We start from the raw sequence: 19,950 nt of genomic DNA, 5'->3' as shown, positions 1-19,950 counted from the left end.
TCTCTATTTGGGGGCCACTGAGCAAACACATAGGTGGTCAAGGGCATGTGTTTAAAATTACTATTCTGAAGGAAAGTTAATAATATCTTGATGAAATCAGTGAAACAACAACAGAGCAACAGAAGACGACGACAAACAATGTCATGTCAATGTCATTGTTTCAGTCTGGGGACTAGGGCCCGTGAGGGGGGCGTGGGGGGCTTTCACATGTCTGTGTCCAGGGGCCGGTTGTGTCATAATCCATCCGTAATCAGTGTGTACAGTTTGTGGTTCCGGCAACTGGACCAATCATTAAGTCAAGGGTGTGGTGGTGGTGTGTGTGTGTGTGTGTGTGTGTGTGTGTGTGTGTGTGTGTGTGTGTGTGTGTGTGTGTGTGTGTGTGTGTGCGTTTTGTGTGTGGCTGGGGGCTGGGGGCTGAAAGGGGAGGTGGTCGGAGGAAGAGGAAAAGATGACCATTTCCCGCTCCAGCTAGAAAATAAAACAAACAGGAAACAGCTCCCAGAGCTCCCAGAGAGCTCAACAAGGAGCAAGTGGAAGTGGACACAACACCAGCAGACAGAGGAACAGTAGAACTCAGTAGAACCTGGTGAGCACAACGTCAGAGCAGAGGAGAGCAGGAGAGTAAAGGGCTGCAGAGAAACAGAGCAGAGCTGACCTGAGAACAGTAAAACCCTGTAGAGGAACATCAGGCCTGAGTGAATCATAATAGAGCCCAGTAGAACTCACTGTGGAGATTAAACAACCAGCACAAGAGCTGCTGACCCGGACTTACTGACATACACACACACACTGTTGCACACACGCATACACAGACACTAACGTGCACACAGACACTCCAACGTGCACACACACACACACACACACACATACTGTATGGATGCAGAGATGTCACAGTCGTGAGAAGTCGTGGATTATTTTTTCATTCTGCAAAAGAAGGTAAGAACCGCCTTGACAATCTCTGTCTCTCCCTCTGTCTCTCTCTCTGTGTCTGTCTCTAGTGTCACATTAAACCTTTAAAGTCTTCACATGAAAAGATCTAGAGAGAGGAAGTAAAATGTTTCCATGGATTCAGTGAGTTACACTGTCGGCAATAACCCCAGCCTTATTTTTATCCTGTATTTGGTCACCTGTGTGCACCTGTCCCTCTCACATCAGTATCTTTTCCTCTCCCACTCTCTCTTCTCCAGTATACTTTTTATAATAGAAAGTGTGCCAGTTGTACAAACAGCCCAGGTAATAATAATAAATCCAAATAACTTCTTTATTGTCTGCTGGCCTCCACAAGAAGCAGGTCTCACAATGCTCCACTTAGTTTGAGGCTGAGAAAGAATGTAAAAGGAGTTCATGTCAAAGCAATGTCCTCCCAACAGACAGTCAGAGTTTCAGCAGCTGAACTCACACACAAAGCTGTCCACAGTCCTGAAGTCCCAACTGTGCTTTTTGGCAGTGTTTCAAATATCATATTTTCTCTTGATAACATTAACAACCTTAATCATTTGTATACATTCATTTATATTCAGGATAAAATTATTTCTTAAAGTCTGGAACTGTGCGACGTCTGTCTGTCTGTGCTGCTGTTGAAAACCACTTTTGTATTCCCAAAGCAGCTTCAAGCTAAAGCAGCTCTTGACTTATTGATTTAGAGCGTGTCAGTCTTAACTTTAGGACTCATTTCTCTGACTGAGAGTCATTGACAAAACCACTCAGCACCAAAAAGAAGCAGCTAAGTGTAGGAGAAGTTCGTGGAGAGGACTCCTGACTCACTGAGAGCAGATCACAAAGAGCTGCTGTCGCTCCATGTCACCATGTTCTGGAAACCATCCATCATGCTGAATGACTACAGTTTCAGTTCAGTTCTTGAGTTTTTGCGCTGACATCAGCTGTAAAATGCTTTCTGAATAGAATACTGGCCCAGATGTCAGTGTTTCCAATGAGTTCTTACATGAAACAAAAATAAATGTGATTATGCATTTTAATGTTGTTGTTGTTGTTGTGTGTGTGTGTGTGTGTGTGTGTGTGTGTGTGTGTGTGTGTGTGTGTGTGTGTGTGTGTGTGTGTGTGTGTGTGTGTGTGTGTGTGTGTGTGTGTGTGTGTGTGTGTGACAAAGCATACAGTTGCCATGGTAAAAGTTGTCTCAATTGCTAAATACATATTTATCTTAACTCAACATTTACTGAAGTTTGGTATGCAGTTTGGATCCCATGCTTTAAACACATCACACAGTATATGAACCTGCTCATCCATTTCAAGCAACAGACATAATTGGCCTTTCCAAAATACTAGATTTAATTCTCACAAAAGCATGTCTGACAAGTCCCTTTGAGTCAAAAACTGTCCTTTTAACTTTTCCCATCAACCAGGAACTCCTTGGTGCAACTGTAATCAACTATGATGATGTCTCCTGCTTTCAGATTTCTCCTGATTACTGTCCACTTTCACCGGTGGAGCTGATCAAGCTGGGCGGGACTGCTGTCCATTTTTTATGAAGATGGATAGATAGTTGGATAGATTATTTGATTATTTTTGACTGCTGCCACAGAAAAATGGCAGGACTGAGCATGGGCAAACTGGGGCCAGTTGTCTGACATGACCCTGTCCGGTTGCCAACACAGCGCAAATTGAGTCTTGCCTTGTTTTATTGTTGTCTCAGAAATCTGAGTAGTGATGATCAACCAACATCAGATCTTCTCTTTAGGCCATGCACTGTGTTGAAACAAATCTTGGCTCCCGATCTGCCAGGGGCGTGTGGGTAGTTCATGGCTCTGTGATTGTCTCTTTTTGCTGCTCGGCATACTCGTTGCATGTTGTGCACCCTGCATCCCACATTCCAGGCCAGTATATGGTCTCCCATGCTTGTCTATGAGGCCTCGGCCCCGATGTGACTGCAGTGTAATCTGGTAAGCATTTCAGCATGTAGTGACTTGGGGATCACCACTCTCTGTACTCTAAACAACACTCCATTTTGCACACTTAACTCTTCTTTAACACGCCATTAGTCTCTGACAGCCCGCCCAATTTCATCCCTGACAGCTCGCCAACCTCTCAAGATAGTAACCTTCACAGCTTGCAGCTGACTGTCATCGTCTGTGTGTTGCTGCGTCCGTAGCAGTTACATTGAGGTACTCTGTGATATTTATGTGATCAATTACCAGCTGCTCGTCCACCATACTGCAGACTGTATGCTTCACATGCATAGCACCTGGGTGTCTGCTGAGAACAACCGCCCTCGTCTCGTCCATACAGATAATGATGGAAACCTCAGCACAGTGTTTGCCTTCCAAACACTGTGCTGAGGCATTCCTTCTCTATCTGCGCATAGTTTTGCTCCGTAGGTGTGAGTGTCCTTGAAGCAAAGGCAATCGGCTGTCCCGCCTGCATCAGACAGCAGCCCAAGCCATGCTGGCTGGAATCGCTCTGCACTGTGATGGGTTTTGACAAATCATAGTGTCGCAGCACTGCCGTCATTGTCACCAGCCGTTTTATCTCCCTGACAGCTGCCTCATGCTTTGGCAGCCAGTGCCACACTGTGTCCTTGGCAGAGGCTTGCATACTTCAAATAGCTGCAGAAGAAACTTAGCCAGGTAAGTGACGAAACTGATAAGTCTTTGCACACCCGTGACGTCAAATTGGGTTGGCATGTCCAAAACAACTCCAATATTCTCTGGGCAAACTTTGAGACTAATATAATATGTGGCCATGGAAACACAACTTGGCTACTTTAAACTTAATTTTCTTGACACTGAGCCACAGTTTGACTTAATCAGCTTAGCATCATGGTCTTTGACTGCCTCGTCCTCACTGTTGCCACAGCCTACAACAAGAACATCGTCTGCTATAGACTGCCACTGACACATCAAATGGAGCCCTCAACCATCTCTTCTGGCTCCAGGGGGTCCAAAAGGTGGTCAGGAGTCCACTGGCTTCATCCAGCTTGCGCTGCAAAAAAGCACCAACCATTGTGAACACTTCGGCTTTGGGCAGCTTGTAGAGCACATCCTCCAGTCTGGGCATGATGTAGGCACCTAGTTGAGATGGTGCAGCCGTCAAGATATGCGCAGTTTTTCTGGTCTTTTGACGATATCCATATTACTGATCCAGCCCTATGGGCTCACTGATTGATGTCATGCCCTTCTGCTTTGTACCTGGCCAGCTGAGCCTTCACAGCTTTCTTCATGGCCTGGGTAACGTAACGTCCCTGTTATGTGGTGCACACTGCACCAGCTGAACTCTCTGGAGAGTACCTCCACTGGACGCGTGAAGACATCTTAGTATGCTGTGATGACTGCATTTCTGGAGAGAGGCATGGTGAGACTGTTGTCCACCGCGTTGAGTCCTTCTACTCTAAGCTTCTCTGGGATGGTGAAGCGAATGAGCCCCATCTCTGACATGGACCCTGACAGAAGTGACAACTGCCTACAATTGTAAAATGATCCGGCTTTCTTGTGTCCATTTGTGTCAGCCACCGCTGCCATTTCCGGTCTTGGTTTGTCGCAAGAAGCAAGTATGGTAGAAGGAGAGGGAGATGGCTGGAGTCCAGGTCAAACTAGACGGCTCTGGAAGCAAGGTGTCATTGGAAAACAGCGCCGATCACTTCATGAGTTTTGGCTGTAACTCCATGGAATCAGCTCCCTTTACCTGGGGCTGTCAGACTCTCTGTTTTCCGACCTGTCTGCTCCCAACTGTGGAGCTGTTTCCACCACCTCCAGTGACTGGAATACGCCAGTGCTGTGGAAGGAATCCGCATCATCTTCGCACTCTGTGCAGGCTCCAGATTTTTTGTTCTTCATTTGAGCTTCTAATTATTAAAGTTGGTGAAAAATCCCTTTTACTGTACCTTTATCTACCATCTGCCTGGCACAAATGGCTCATTTGAAACTGACTTCACTGACTTTCTGTCCACTATTCTCAAGCTATCCAGATTTTTCATCGCTGGTGACTTTAATATGTTGATGATGTCTCCGACAATTTTGCCTCTAGCTTTATTAACATAACCTGATTCAACATGAATCAACTCATACAGACAGCGGAGGGCACACACTGGATCTTGTTTTTACTCTGGGTTTGAGTATTGACTGTGTACCCTCTGAGGATATTTTTATTACTGATCGTAACTGTATGTTTTTTGATTTGTCCGTTAATCTCGATTCCATACCCTGCAAATGCATCATCAGCTCTCACATCCTTAACCATCTCTTTACTGGAAAGTTCTCTACTGCTTTCTATTTTTACTCTGCTGTGGACAGTGACATTGACACAACGGTCCACTCTTTTAATGAGCACTGCCTTTCAGTCCTGGATGAGATGGCCCCTATTATAACCAGGCGAGCCCCCGTGATCAAGTCCTCCCCATAGATAAATTACACTATTGGTTCTGAAAGGGTCAAGCAATTATGGAAATTCTCTCAACTACAACTACGTGTAAACTATCTCTATTTATTTGAAGGAACTTTTGTTGTCTTTTGATAAGGCAGAAGGAATGTGCATTGATGTTGAACAGTGTTACCTGGAACTACACTGAAACACTTCCTCACTCCAAACCAACAACTAATACCATATGACCACAAAACAAACTGTCAATGATAAATGGCGCTTACAGTGACTGAATTCCTGACCTGTACATAAAAGTATCTCCTGTTACCACTGACTGTTTCCTCAGCTGGGTGTGTGTACTGACTGACAACTTCCTCTTAAAACCTGTGTGTGTGTGTGTGTGTGTGTGTGTGTGTGTGTGTGTGTGTGTGTGTGTGTGTGTGTGTGTGTGTGTGTGTGTGTGTGTGTGTGTGTGTGTGTGTGTGTGTGTGTGTGTGTGTGTGTGTGTGTGTGTGTATGCATGTCCATGTCGATGTGTGTGTGCCTGTGTGTGTGCTGACAGACTGATACAATAAGGGTGAGTTCAGGTCATTAATACTACCCGCTCAGTCAGTACAAGTCTGGTCCAAACCCTGAATCACTGTGCTGCTACTTACTGAGAAATCCTGCCAAGGTGAGCCCTGTGCATGCTGGGTGTAAGTTATCATGCCGTGAGCAATGCAGTCAGAGCCTGCTTCCTGTTTTAGTAACACAACATCCAATCCCATCAAAAAGAATTGTAATACCAGACAGAAAACTGCAACGGCAACAACAACAACAACAACAGAACAAAACTGTTACAATATTCAAAAGCCAGACACAGAGTCTGATCTGGATCAGTGAATCTACTACGCCCTGATCCCTGTTTTCATACGTTTTCCAATGGCGAGTTCATTGCAGAGTTTTGTCCAAGATTTGGTTCTGGTCAGTCAGGGCAACTGTTGCATACAGTAGTAGGCTATATCTAAACATTAAAATGTGCTGCCATGTACAGAATCACAACTAGTCATCGTAACCAATGAGAGAAACATCAGCTCAGCTAAGGACCCTCCTGTACTGTGACTTATTCATCTCAACTCACATCTCCACAAACCACATTTACGAAGCAGTAAATGTATCGTAATAAACACTTCATATCCTGTAATATACAATAATCTACTCTATTACTACTAATTTGAAAGGAGGCACACTGTTAATTTATTATTGAAATGTTCGGTTATCATTAAAATGTGTTTGTACAGGAGCTCACAGGCAGAGCAGTTGTTGTAATAAATCCCGTATTCATTCAGCTTATTGGTCTCAGACCATCAGCAATAACAAAGATATTTCAAGTCAGATCAAATTTCATCTTCCAAAAGCTTCTTTTTTTTTATCAGACAGTAAAGCACCACAGACACAGAGACAACACTACCGAGACGCACTGATCGGCTGGACATGGCAGGTGCTGGGCAGGGTCTCCCCCTCTGTTAGAACAGTGCTGAGTGACAAACAGGCATCATCTAGATGGATAAACTGACAACATATTAGGAGTCTTCATGGCCTTAACTTTCTTGCCTGAAAACAATCAAAACTTTATGAAATTAAATTAATGGTAAGCATTGCTTGGAAAATTGAGATGCATGATGGGTGATGCCATGACGTGGCTCTACTATGGCTCTCTGGCCCATGGAAAAGCAAACCAGCTCTAGCTCCAGCCCAGAACTAGCACCAGGTTCATCTTGGTGGAGAAGGGTATACGTGATTCTTTCCTTTAAATGGGCTGGTACGCACCAGTACACAGGACAGGCACCTCTGTATATTACTGCTCAGCATAGCATCACTGAACCAGCACTTCTCACCACGGCTCCACTTAAAGCACCACCCCTCACTGTTCAGGATGAGAAGAAGAAATCTTCTTTTGTTTTTTTGTTGTTGTTTTTTAAAGTTAAACATGTAACAGCACAGAACTCGAACCAATGAGCTCTCAGACTGTTGAGACTCCTCTGCAGTTTACTGAACCAGTCACATTAGTGTCTGATGTTGTACCTTTGCCTCTTGGGGATGTGTGTGGGGGAGAGAAAATGTGAGGAGTGTGTGGTTAAGAGGAAAATATAGAAAAGAGGAGAAGTGGATTGAGAAATAGCAGAGTAAATACTCTTTATCAGTGCTGTGGACAGAATGATTTACATCATCATCTTTTCTCTTTTCCTGCATCTCACAGAAACAAAACACTTAACTTTCACAGCTCTTAATCAAACATGAGTCAGGTGAAAGACTGGAAACCTGCAGTCTCACCAGATGACTGTGGTTTGTCCTTTTGTGTCCTCTTAGAAAAATAACAGCTGTTATTTTAGACCCACGTGAAGTGTGGTGTGTAGTGTAGAGCGCAGCCTGCACCACAGAACTGAAAGCAAACGGCAGAACTTTGTGTTTTGATTCTGTCTGTGAGCACCCTGAATATGAAACTTAATTCAACCAGTGACAGCAGCAAAATCAGACTTCTCCTTTTCTGACCCACTGACCCAACACATACCCACTTTTGATAATTTTACAGCTGCTGATTCAGCAACACAACTCTCTACTCAGCATGTATCTAAGTTTTCTCTTTTCACAGTCAAGGGTCACAGACAGTCAGCACTGCAGTAAGTTCTGCCTTTTGTGGTTATTGAAATCATTCACAATATGGAGACTGAGATCATCTGAACCTTTTACAGTACACAATGTGGCACTGAAAGTCAAGCACAAAGCCACAAATACTTATATTTGTAATGTTGTGTTATTGTTTGTCACACATTTGAATTGGGCATTTAAATCAAGTTTTATATCGACTTTAACTTTGTATTTATTTGGGTTCTGGTTTACTCTTTAGAAACATGTTTGTGGTTGAAACAGAGGAAACAGAACAGGCGAACAGGTGACCAGGTTGTTACAGAACCAAGATAACAATCTGTTCTCACAGTTGTGCTGTTCATTCATTCAGTTTGGCCCCTTGGGTTTGTGGATGAATATCTGAACAAGGACACACAACCACAGAACAATGTTGTTGTCTCCAATCTGAAAGAGCTTGCTCTGATGTAGGAAGGTTGGGGGCTTGTTACATGTCAGTGTCCCAGGGTCTGTTGTCTCTTCATCTGTCCATGGGAACATTAGGACAACAAACCTCTTCCAGCATGAAATGGTTTAGATTTAGAAGTGTTTTTTCTAGAGTTACTCAACGGGCTCAGAGTTGAGTAACTGTGGTGAGTCTGTGACCCTGGAGGATTCTGCTGGAGACAACAGTGTGTGTGTGTGTGTGTGTGTGTGTGTGTGTGTGTGTGTGTGTGTGTGTGTGTGTGTGTGTGTGTGTGTGTGTGCATGTGTTTGTGCGTGCATGTTTGTGTGGGGCAGAGATTTGACAAGAGATAAGAGAGATGAAGGGCTGGACTGTGGCCACAAGCCCACGCCGGCACATTTCAAATCAAAATTAATTCTGATATCTTCAGAGAAGTAAGAAAGGATGTTTGTGTGAAGGTGAACTGAGCTTCAGATCAATATTGTTCTGTGGAGGCTTCATGTTATACACTGTTGTATTCAGTTAGATCTTTGACCTGACACGCTGTTGTAGAGGGTGGTTGATGTTGTCTCAGATGTCCAGTATGTTACACTGCACGTGTCTCTCAACAACAGTCCTGAGTGAGTCCAGACTCCTGCCACAGTGACAGTCCCAGTCTTTTTAGCTGTGTTGTCTAGTCTCCTTGTGTTCAGGTCAGACCTGCTACTGCTCCAGCAGACTGCAGCATAAAACAGTTCAATGACCATCACTGTCCCTCAGACACAGTCACGCAGCCTGAGTGGTTGTCTTATCAGTTAATCCACAATCCAGGACCTGAAGCAGGTCACCTCAGTCCCTTTGAGTGTTAAATGCACTTTTCCCTCCCTCTGATAAAAATTCTGTAGGCTATTTGTTTTTGCACCTCTTCATATAGTATTTATGTATTTCAAATGTATAAATTTTTCTGCCTGCCACTTGGAACAGTAGTGGCAGTGGGGGCCAGCCAAAGTTTGTTAAAAAGAAGTCAGTCAGTTGTTGCTCAGTGCTTCATGACAAAAATGTCAGAAACCATTATGTCTAATGTTAATGTTACTAAGTTGGCAACAGTAAAAAGGCAAAGCTCCTGCTTGCCTTTTTCTCAACAGAAACGTAGCGAAAAAGGGTGATTTTCTGCCTCGGCGCTGGTCTCATATTTGGGTTTAAGTAAATATTTTGGAAACCGTTGCAAGTTAAAAACAGGAATCCCTTCTGCTTGTCTCAGAAAATCTTTCAATGGGCAGAAGGAAGGTATCTGGCCAAGCTCAGAGGCTCACAGTTCAAACAAGTGAACAAGGTTGTCTACAACTGCGGAAAAAAAATCATGTGTGTAGAAAGTAATTTGTGGCCGGGAGCAGCGTGTAAGAAGAAACATGTCAGTCCATTTTAGACAACTTCTCCCACTCTAGCCGATGATGTCACCTGCTCTAAGCCCAAACACTCTATGCAACAAACACCCATTATGATCTCAAATGTCTCCAAAAATAATCATCGTCATTGAACACTGATTGATCAAGAACATCAAAACATGGAACAATCCATAAATATGCAAGACGTGTGTCTGTATTTTAAAGTGTAAATGGAGTCTGTAGGTGAAAGTATGCCAGAGCAGTAGTCGTTTGCAAAAGTCCAATAATTTGTTCTTTTTCTGACTTATGTCACAAAAAAATGGTAGAGAAAAGTAATAGCACCCTGAGAGGGTTACCCTCTTGCCCCAATAAATGTAAAAATACAAAAATTGTCATGTTTGTTTTTTGATTATTTGGTTATTTATTTCAAGATTTTTCCAGTTCAGGGTCGTGTGTGACTCAGGGCAAGGTGACAAGGGTTAGTGTGTGTGTGTGTGTGTGTGTGTGTGCATTCCTGTGGCTGAGAGTCACCAGTCATTCAGCTGGTAAACACACATCTCACAAAAGAGCTGACACAATACTCAAAAGAGCTGACACAATACTCATTAACTCTACTTTCAACACAGGTCAACACACACACACACACACACACACACACACACACACACACACACACACACACACACACACACACACACACACACACACACACACACACACACACACACACACACACACATTAATAAGTTAAGTTCCCTGTTGAATGAAAAGTGACAGATTTAAAGGATTGGCAGAAAAAAAGAAAGAAAACACAACCATCAGAAAGTTGTGGACCAGGCCCTGGACCCAGGAGGGGCTCTGGTTTTTCTTCTGGAGCACGGCCAGGGTATCAGAGCTATGAAACACTCCCAGATGTCCAGTTATAGAAGGTAACAGAGTCTTACTGTAACATAAACCTGACAAAACTGCCCCATGTGGATGTGAGTGAAACAGGAAACATTTTTGCCTGTAGTAAAACAACATTCCCACAGTTTAGACCAGTTAAAATCACAGTAACAATACTGTCCAGACAGACTGTGGAGAAAGCTGCAAGTGCTGCAAGGGAATGCTCCACAGTCATTGAACCTTTAGTCCTTTTTCTTCTCATTACAGTAAAAACACAAGTGGAGGGTGTCGTTCAGTCTGAAGCTGTTCTTATCAGCACAGTTGTAAAGAGTGGTTATCTGAGTGACTGAAGCCTCCTCCTCCTCTGACCCCTCTCATCAACACAGAGCTGCTGCTTTTGTTGTTGGTCCAGTCTGGGATTGTTGTAGCTGAAGATGCAGGTCAGCAGTTTGAGAATCACTCAGACCGACAACATGTCACAGTCACTGTGGTCACAGTTGTGCTCATTTTGATATTTGATGTGTGAACATTAACCGAAGCTCCTTACCTGGATCTGCTGCTGCCGCATGATTGGCTGATTGGATAGCCTAATTACCCCGATGAGCAGGAGCACAGTATTCTCCCTGTTGCTTTCACATCTTACTGGTTTGGCGCAGACCTTCAGATATTTTCAGTTCACCATAAATCAAAATTGTGAAATTATTGGACCATGCTCCAGTAGTCCATACCTCATATAGGCTACCTAATTATTTGGTAACAACAAACGTTATTACAGCCATCTTACAAAAAAAGAGTTAGGCCTAAATTCTAATCAAAGCCTTCAACGTGTTTCCATCATCAATACAAGGCAGAAATAATCTCAAGTTACAAAAACAGATCGTTTTTTGTTTGTTTGTGTTTAAGAATGTCCACGTTTCATATGTTCCATCAAAATCTCTCTGAATTCAAATCAACTCTGTTGAGCTGGTAATGCGCCGCTCCCTTCTTGATGTCGACATTTCCGACTGCGCCTGAAGGCAGCATGAGCGGTCCACCCGGCGCCTCCCTGCTCTCTCCGATGGTCGAGCAGAGAGAGAGAGGGACTGATCGACACTCTGCTCTGCTCCGTGACGGTGCGACTCTCCCCGCCGCGTCTGACGCTTCAGCCCGGTTTCTCATGACGCCTTGATCCGCTGCTCCGCCACCATGACTCCGTGCAGTAAGTCAACTGTTTTAACTCGGTGCACACCTGCACACATTTGGAGTTTTATGAGGTCAAGATAAAATAAAAAAAGAAAAAAAAGTAAAGAAGTTAAACGTAGAAGGTTAAACACAGCACAAATTTTATATTTTTCAGTCATAAAAGCAGATTGATCAAATATATCGTTTATTGTTGGTGTGTGTTGGAGAATTTAGCCTATAGGTTACTTCTTCAACTGCTTAATCCGCTGATATAACAACTCTATAACATGTCAAAGTGAGTTTCTAAAGTCCAAGTTGGTTCAGGTCTCTCTTCAAACCTCACAAACATATTACCAACTAAAAACTGATAACAGAAATCTTCACACATGAAAAAGCTGAAACTGAAGATTTTGATGTGTTTTTTCTTGGCTTTTGACTTTGGAGGAACAATCAACATTTGATTAATCAAACTTCTCTATGAATCAGCTGATCTGACTGATTAGTAGTAGGCTAGAAATCCTCAGATGTGTCTGAGTATAGGCTACCTGATTAGATTCGCTGTCTTGTGTGGAAGTTTGATCTGCTGCAGGACTGGGCTCAGGTGTGTTCAGGTGTGAAGGACAGGGGAGGTCAGATTGCAGATTCATTGACACTGAATGATTCTGGTAACCGTTAAACCTTCGTTTGGTCTCTCAGGCCTTGTTCAGAAGCCAGCCCAAATATCCAATTTATTGCAAATCTGATCAGAATTTGGTAATACTGTATATCATATGCTGATTTAGTAAAGTTGCATATCTATTGCTAATTTACCTAGTGCTGGTCTGTGAATGCTGCTGAAGGTCAGACACATGGGAACACATGTAATTGTCCTGAGTCACATAATGGCAGAGGAGATCATGGGGAGGAAGAGGAGGAGGAGGAGTTAGACTTCAGATATCGGATATTGATTGAATTCCATGCCAGTGTGAGATGACAGGGTGTTGAAAATTGAAAATTGGTGAAGTGATGATGAGAAGAGAAGCTGCAGTTAGAAATGTTAACACGTGATAAACTCTGGGTGCTGTCTGAATAACAGGAGTCATCCTCAGATTGTTGACTGACCTCAACTGATTTGTTTGTGTCCACAAAGAGTTTGTGTTGTCTTGCAGCTCATGCATCTCTGGCATGTGGCTTCATTCAAGCCTAGGCTGTCACACGGCAGTGCTGCATTCACTGACACCGACTGCAGCTGGACTTTAAATGCTCCAGAGTCTGTCCATCCAACATCTTTTTTTCTTTTTTTTTCCACTTTCTCAACTTTTCTTTATTACTTCACCTCTCTAATTTTAGAGGGTAAAATGAGGGGTGAATGTAATGCCCCCCTGCCCTGCCCGCCCCTCACCTCAATTAAGACCAACAGGTGGAACACAATTCAGAATTTACTCTAAGATGAAGGGGGCAAGGGAGAAGTGAGAAGTGAGAATTCATCACCTCCATACTATTAATTGTGGTCAAACCATCATGGTTCAACCAGTCATGTCCTGTGAGAGAGGAGCTGCTGCACAACGCCTCTTTTAACGGTCATATAGCAACATGCTAGCTATTTTTAAAGCTCCTCAGACTGTGGCTTCTTGTTTTGTTGTGGCATTTTCCACTACAAGAGGTGACATAACAGGAAAAGTGAGCAGCTGCTCTAACCCAAGGTTTCCATAGTGCTGGGCGATTTGAAAATCAATCAAATCCATATCATGACTAACTGAACATTTAAATTCAATTACATGTTCTGTTTTTAGCCCTTAGTTCACTGACAAGGTTTTTACTATAACATGCTCAACTATTCTAGCTGGATATTTTTTCTAATGAAAGAGTACTCTAATCTTCGTTACTTTAAAAAATGATTGAATGAGACAAACGCAAATTAAATATTTATGGTTACTAATTGAACATTTCAGTTTTAATGTAAAAAGTAGAAAATACATGTCAGTCTCTCTATCTCTTTTTGAGCCTTGCCTTGCAAGTGCTGAAACAGATTGATGGTATTATCTTTAGTTGCTGGCTTTTCTTTGTTCAGTGTTGTCTTCACTAAAGCCAAAATGTGTCTTAATGATGGACACAGAGTTTTTCTTACAAGCTGCAGGAGTTACTCAGTGGACTTGGTGCTTGGAGTTCTCCTCCATGTTTTTTGCTTCTGTGTTTCTATTAATTAGTCCCAAATGTATTGTAATTCTGCACAACTCTGGCCCTTTGTCAGCTCTGCAGGGTCCTCCTCCACCTTGTGGTTCTGGTCCTGTGTGGGGACTGTACTGGACCTGAACCTGAATATGTTTCTTGTCAGACCGAAAACCTCAAGCCTCTAACCCCATATTGCTCATCACAGAGATCTGTACAGACTGTAATACAAATTAGTTAAAATGTGAGAAAATGTGTGAAAATAGTGAGATGTTCCCAAAAAGCTCAAGTGAACATGTTCAAATAGCAGTTGTAAATATGCAATACATAATATATAATATATATATTCTCAGACAAAAACTGATGTTGTCTGTCACTCTTTCTCTAACACACACACACACACACACACACACACACACACACACACACACACACACACACACACACACACACACACACACACACACACACACACACACATGATTAGACACTGGTCAAAGTTTTAGTGTAATAAAACAGACACACCCTCACTTTATAGCTAACTGACAGGATACACAGCCCTAATTCCAACTCAACTACAATGAATATACAAACTTTCAACATGCCAAACTAAACACCAGTAGTCTTATAGTAGCTATTTCTCCAAAATGTGACACAGGACAGACTGAGAGATTGTGGGTAATGTTGTTCAAGCAAAGAAAAATCTAAACTGTTGTAAGGTTGATTTTTGTCATTGTTGTGAGTTGAATACAGTTGATTATTCCTGTCAAAATCAGGAAAGTTAGAGTGGAGGACTTTCTCCAGGACTGAGTTCAGATTGGACCTAGGTCCAGTGTTGATCTCTCAATTTTTACACTACATTTATGAGCCTCAGATTTGTTTAATCAGGATCCAATCATTAGATCTGGATCTGGATGAAGACAAGTAAAACTATCAGTAGGTTTTCTACTTTGACGCTTCGAGTTTGATTTCTCCTTATCTGAGGGAGTTACTTAAGGGCGTTGCACAGAATCTCTCTTTTTTCCATAGTTATGGTAAAAAGATGTAATTCTATGGACATTTTACAGCCTTAATGCAACTTTTTCCATTGAAACTGTTTGGTGCTAGCATTAAAGGGGAGGCAGCAACAATAAAAGAGGGCACAACTACACTATCCTCCTGTTCAGATCCTGACTTGAAGTGATTCTTTAAGATAAGGAGAAAACTTTGACTAAAGTCAGGTCAACATTTAACTTCCACTATTTTTATTGTAAGGGAACCTTAACTCAGGCTCTCAACTTCTGCTTTTCCTTTTTTGTGTAGGGGTCAATGACGTGATGCAACCCAATGTCAAGTGGTGTAACTGATATTTCTTTCATAAAAATCTAAACATATACAGGAAAATATATCGGGACTGATGTGGAATAAGTGAAATTCACTTTTGCAATGCAACAATATGTTTCTTGACATATTTTACATAATTTATCACACATTATTTTGGAAAAAAGGTGTGTTTTTAGGATATGTCCTGCTCAGTATTCCCAAAATGTATTAAAATTTAAACATACAGACACAGAAAAAAATGTATTTCAGTTAAATATTTTCAGAAGAAAGTATATTTTTTATTAGTACACTTAAATCCGCTGTAGGTGGATACAAATACTTTCATCATTCTTTTGTTACATCATCTGATGACATTTTAGGGGCATTTCAGTCTTACTTTTGTTAAAAATGGTTCAAATGTAGGCTACATTTTAACAAATCTGATGCATGCTTTTAAAACAATTTTTAATTGAATTTCTGAATTGCGCTTGTCACTGACCCGTAGACATGGACCCATGTGGAGCTGTGACAGATACAAACTTGACTTCCAGTCAGTTTAAATGAACAAAGTTGAGCTTCATGTGAACTAAGTGTTCTCCATGGCAGATGTGAACTCTCTCAGACTCAACAACCTTCATTAGGGTACTGCTGCTCAAGTGTTTCACTGCTTCCTGTCTCCACTGCAGCCACACCCCCTCTTTAGGGGAGAGATAATATTACATTTTTCTGAGCAGCTGTTCTCCCCCACACATTCTGCTAAGGCAGCAGTTTTAACTTAATGAAAGACAGATGCAGTGTAGGTAACTGACCGTGCTCAGAGCAGGCTCTTATCTGAAATCATAGCTGGATTATGTGATAACCGGTGATTTGATGATCAGCCCTTAAATCATTTGAATCCACAGTGGAGTTCTGCAGATTGAGATTGATCAGTCAGTCAGTCAGTCGGGACCTGCTCAGTTATTCTGGTGGTGCCCTCATCATTCCTCAATATCTGTCATCAGCCTGCAAGCAAACTTATGCAACCAGCTGTATTATTACAGGATGTGATGGTGCAGTCTGTCCTCTGCGTGTCCTGAATGTTAAATACCTGCAAAACCCTTTTAACTTTCTCCATATGTGAAGAAGAAACTCTGACCAACAGATAGAAAAGAGAGAAAGCTCTGTGATCAGTCATGATGGTGGATCTGTGATGTTCAAGAGGTAAACAGAGGTAACACAGCCCTGCTCTGATTTAATCTGCTTTAGATGGCTGTGTTCCCTCTGTCCCCTGCTCCTTTCATCGTACAAAACTTTTGTATTTTCCTTTTGAATTAAACCTCTTTCTTGCTCTTTTCAATTTACAAATGTTCACAATTCACATGTAGCAAATATTAGGTAATAAAAAACAAACAATGAAATAGATTAAAGCAGACAGATTTCTTAGTGTATTATACAGACTGTCGTCTATTGTGGATGTGTGCAATAGACTGACCGGTGACTCTAAATTGCCCATAGGTGTCAATGTGAATGTGTGAGGTTGTTTGTCTCTATATGTATGTAAGTATGGATGGATGGATGGATGGATGGATGGATTGATGGATGGATGAAAGGACTGAGATATGGGCCCCAAATCTTCCTTAAAACATCGACTATTAGCTCTGTGGATAGGATGCTCATATGAAGCCACTTTTTAGCCACCTTTACTCTGTTCATTAAAACTAACTGACACTCTTTTTACCTCCAATGCCTTAACACTACTCTGCTTCCTGTTATGAAGGATAGTTTCAGTTTCAGTTGCCCTCCCTAGCATTTGCCTGAGTTTTTGTTGCATCTCTCCTCTCAAAAAGATACAGTGTTTCTGTAAGTCCCATTAAAAGATATTTAGAACTATGCTGATTAGTTGAATGCACACTATGGACATCATCCTCTCAGTCCTCCTCCTTCTCGTCCTCCTCCTGACTGCTGCTCTGACTCAGCCGTCTGGACTGTGATCACACAAAACAGATAATCAATCATAATGGACCAACTCCATCTAGACCAGACCTGATGCAGAGGTGGCTGATGGGACTTTGGAGCCATTTAAGTTCTTCTTTATCAGAGCAGGTCAGCTTTTATCAATCATCTACTCTGCTGCTTCTTGACTGGAAGCAGTCAGTCTGAAGAGTGTGACTCATCAGTGTGGGGCTGAACGTTTCAGTTTATTGACTGCTCAGGTGTCACTCTACCAACCTTCCTCTAAATCTGCTGGAGTAGCCTAGTGCTTTGTGATTAAAGGAGTAGAAATGACTCCTACAATGTAAGGTTACAGTTCCAGTGTTACTGGGTGTCTTTACTCTGTGTTTTTATTTTTGATATTTGTTAAATAAAGTCCCTGGCGAGTTTGTTTAAGAGGTGACTTGTTCTGTTTGGAAAACAGCTGATTTGATCTCAGCTGTGTCTGTGTCCTCTATCCGTTTCTTACACTGCAGTGTAGCTATGAGGAAGTTTTGCTAGTGCTGTATAGCTAATGCTAGCATTAGCAGCTGTTTGGGCTTACTTCATTGCTTTTATCTCCAGAGGTGGACAGAAACAGTTGCATTGCCTCTATCTGCTGTCCTACTGAAGCTAGCATGCTAACTGGCTAGGGCTGTCTCATCACTTTCTGATAGAGTAGGCCTACATCTAATGTCTTTAAACAGCTCGTGTCAAGTGGCAATGACTAACACCTACTCCCAGCAAGAAACCACAAATCAGCAGCAGAGAAAACTCATTTGCTCAAGTGTGAGGTTCAATAGCACAGAAAGAAAATAGGCTACTCCAATAAAAGTTTTTTACCTGACTAAAAACACAGCTGCATGATATTCAGTGTGTGTGTTTTTTTATTTTTTATTTTTTAACTTTGTCCCTCTCAGCAACCTTTGCAGAAACTCTTCAAAGTAAATTCACAGTCACTTGACTATTATATTTTGGTTGGCAAAGGTCAAAGTCACTGTGACCTCACAAAACTCAAGAATTCAAACACTAGCCTACTTAAGAGCAGCTGGAATAGTTTTAAAATACAGTGTTTTGTTAGCACCTGTATATGGCCGCCGTGACAGCAGCACCGTGCTGTTGGCTGATGAAGTGGTAGCTCTGTTTCTCAGCAGTGGTTCTGTTGTGGCTGTGTCCATCAGTGAGCGTCGTTATGAGCATGTGTGTGTGTGTGTGTAAACCTACACATTTCACTATCCACAGCTGTGGAGTATCTCACTGCTCCACTGGACCTGCCCGCAGTTAAAAGTTCGTCCCATTAAGGTTTCACTCACTGGTGACACAGGAGTTGATAGTTACTCTTGCCCCATCCCACTCCCACAAAAATACTGCTGTCATGTCTATCCCATAGTCTTCAGGCATAAATTAAGAGATGCCGTGAGAACTTGAAGCTCTTCTGTTACTGTTTTCTCTGCTTATTCATATTTCTCCTCAATCCAGAATGCAGCAGACAGGACATCTCCCACCTAGACAATGCCCCCATATTTATAACAAGTTCCTTTGCAGCATTGATACAATCTGTCTCTCTACAACAGCAAAGGGTTTTACTGTAGCTGCACGTGTGAGCAACTTTATTGGCAAGACTCCATGGCCTCTGGCAATTTGCATTTTGTGAAAGATGTTATTTTTTTGCATGTCTCCCAGCAGGCCACTTGTCCCTGACTCTCTTAGTTGATGAGAATTTTACATGTGTTGCAAACTGTGTACGTCTGTTAATGCCGTCACTTTTCATCCTCAAGAACTTGTTTAAAACTCCTGGCTTCCCCAAGAGTGTTGACAATAAAATTCAAAGATCACTGTCCTTCACCCTCCATTGCAACACTGTCTTTCCTGAATCCAAATCCATTGTTGTTGATAGTATTGTTTTTCGCAGCTGCACCAAGTGTTCATGTAAACACAGCACAACTGGTCGGGTGGCGGCCGGCAACCAACCAGCCGCCAGAGCAGACAGGGGATAATAAAAAAGGTGAGGGAATGACAAGTATTATGTTCTTCCATCGAGTGTTTTCCCTGTCTTGTCAGCAGTGGTTTTGTTGTGGGTGTGTTGATGAGCAGTGATGAGTAGTTGAATTACTCCCATCCCAGGGTTCCCATCGGAAAATTTGTCCTCCTCTAATCCAGAGGTCAGACCAGCAGGATAATGTTCAGAAAAGTGACATACCAAATCAGTGCCACTTTATGTAATGTGACGACCATTAACAGAGACATGTCACGTCAGTCCTTCCTTTAAGTTATGGGACCTCATAGAGAGAAGAGCTGAGTGATGAGCTGTGACTGTTCATCACTGACCTCAGTCTGCAGCTCTATAGCAACTTTACTGGCAGAGAAAAGGAGTTCATCACATTACCATTACACCACTTACCATTCCTGTGCGTGTGTGTCTCTGTGTGGAAACATACTGTAGCTGCTGCCTTGTTCACTGTCTGGTTGTACATGGTAATTGTTGCACTCTTTAAGGGTAATTTTCAGAATGACTGATCAAACCATATTAAAGTTCACATTTACACTGGCACTGTCAGATGTGCTTTAACCGGACTGGGAAGAAGAATAGAGTTTAGCTATTCAACAATAACCATCATCCTCATCCTAAACATAGATGGAGACCCATAACCACCAACAACTGGACTGAAGTCAACAACCTCTTTATATTGTGTTTCTTTTGTGGCTTATGTAGTAGATGGCCAGTTCAATCCTCTCCAGTCACAGTGTGTGAATATGGAA

General features: G+C 42.3%; 1 protein-coding gene across 2 annotated transcripts in view; it reads left to right on the top strand.

Annotated features, from left to right (window-relative positions):
- Nucleotides 1-537: 537 nt before the first annotated feature.
- Nucleotides 538-19,950, top strand: part of LOC310995403 (exocyst complex component 3-like protein 2) — a 44,312-nt gene continuing 24,899 nt past the window's right edge. The window contains exon 1 of one of the 2 annotated variants that reach the window (XM_083984454.1): nucleotides 538-936. In XM_083984454.1, the coding sequence (XP_083840580.1) occupies nucleotides 878-936 (59 nt within the window). In that variant the 5' untranslated portion in view covers nucleotides 538-877. Of the gene's footprint in view, nucleotides 937-11,714; nucleotides 11,828-19,950 lie in introns of those variants that run through there. The other variant, XM_083984455.1, reaches the window with a different exon arrangement.

The sequence above is a fragment of the Trachurus trachurus genome (genome assembly GCF_905171665.1).
Source record: "Trachurus trachurus genome assembly, chromosome: 13".
Classification (NCBI taxonomy): domain Eukaryota; kingdom Metazoa; phylum Chordata; class Actinopteri; order Carangiformes; family Carangidae; genus Trachurus; species Trachurus trachurus.
Note: the sequence above shows the minus strand (reverse complement) of the source record. Positions and strands in the feature narration are given on the sequence as shown.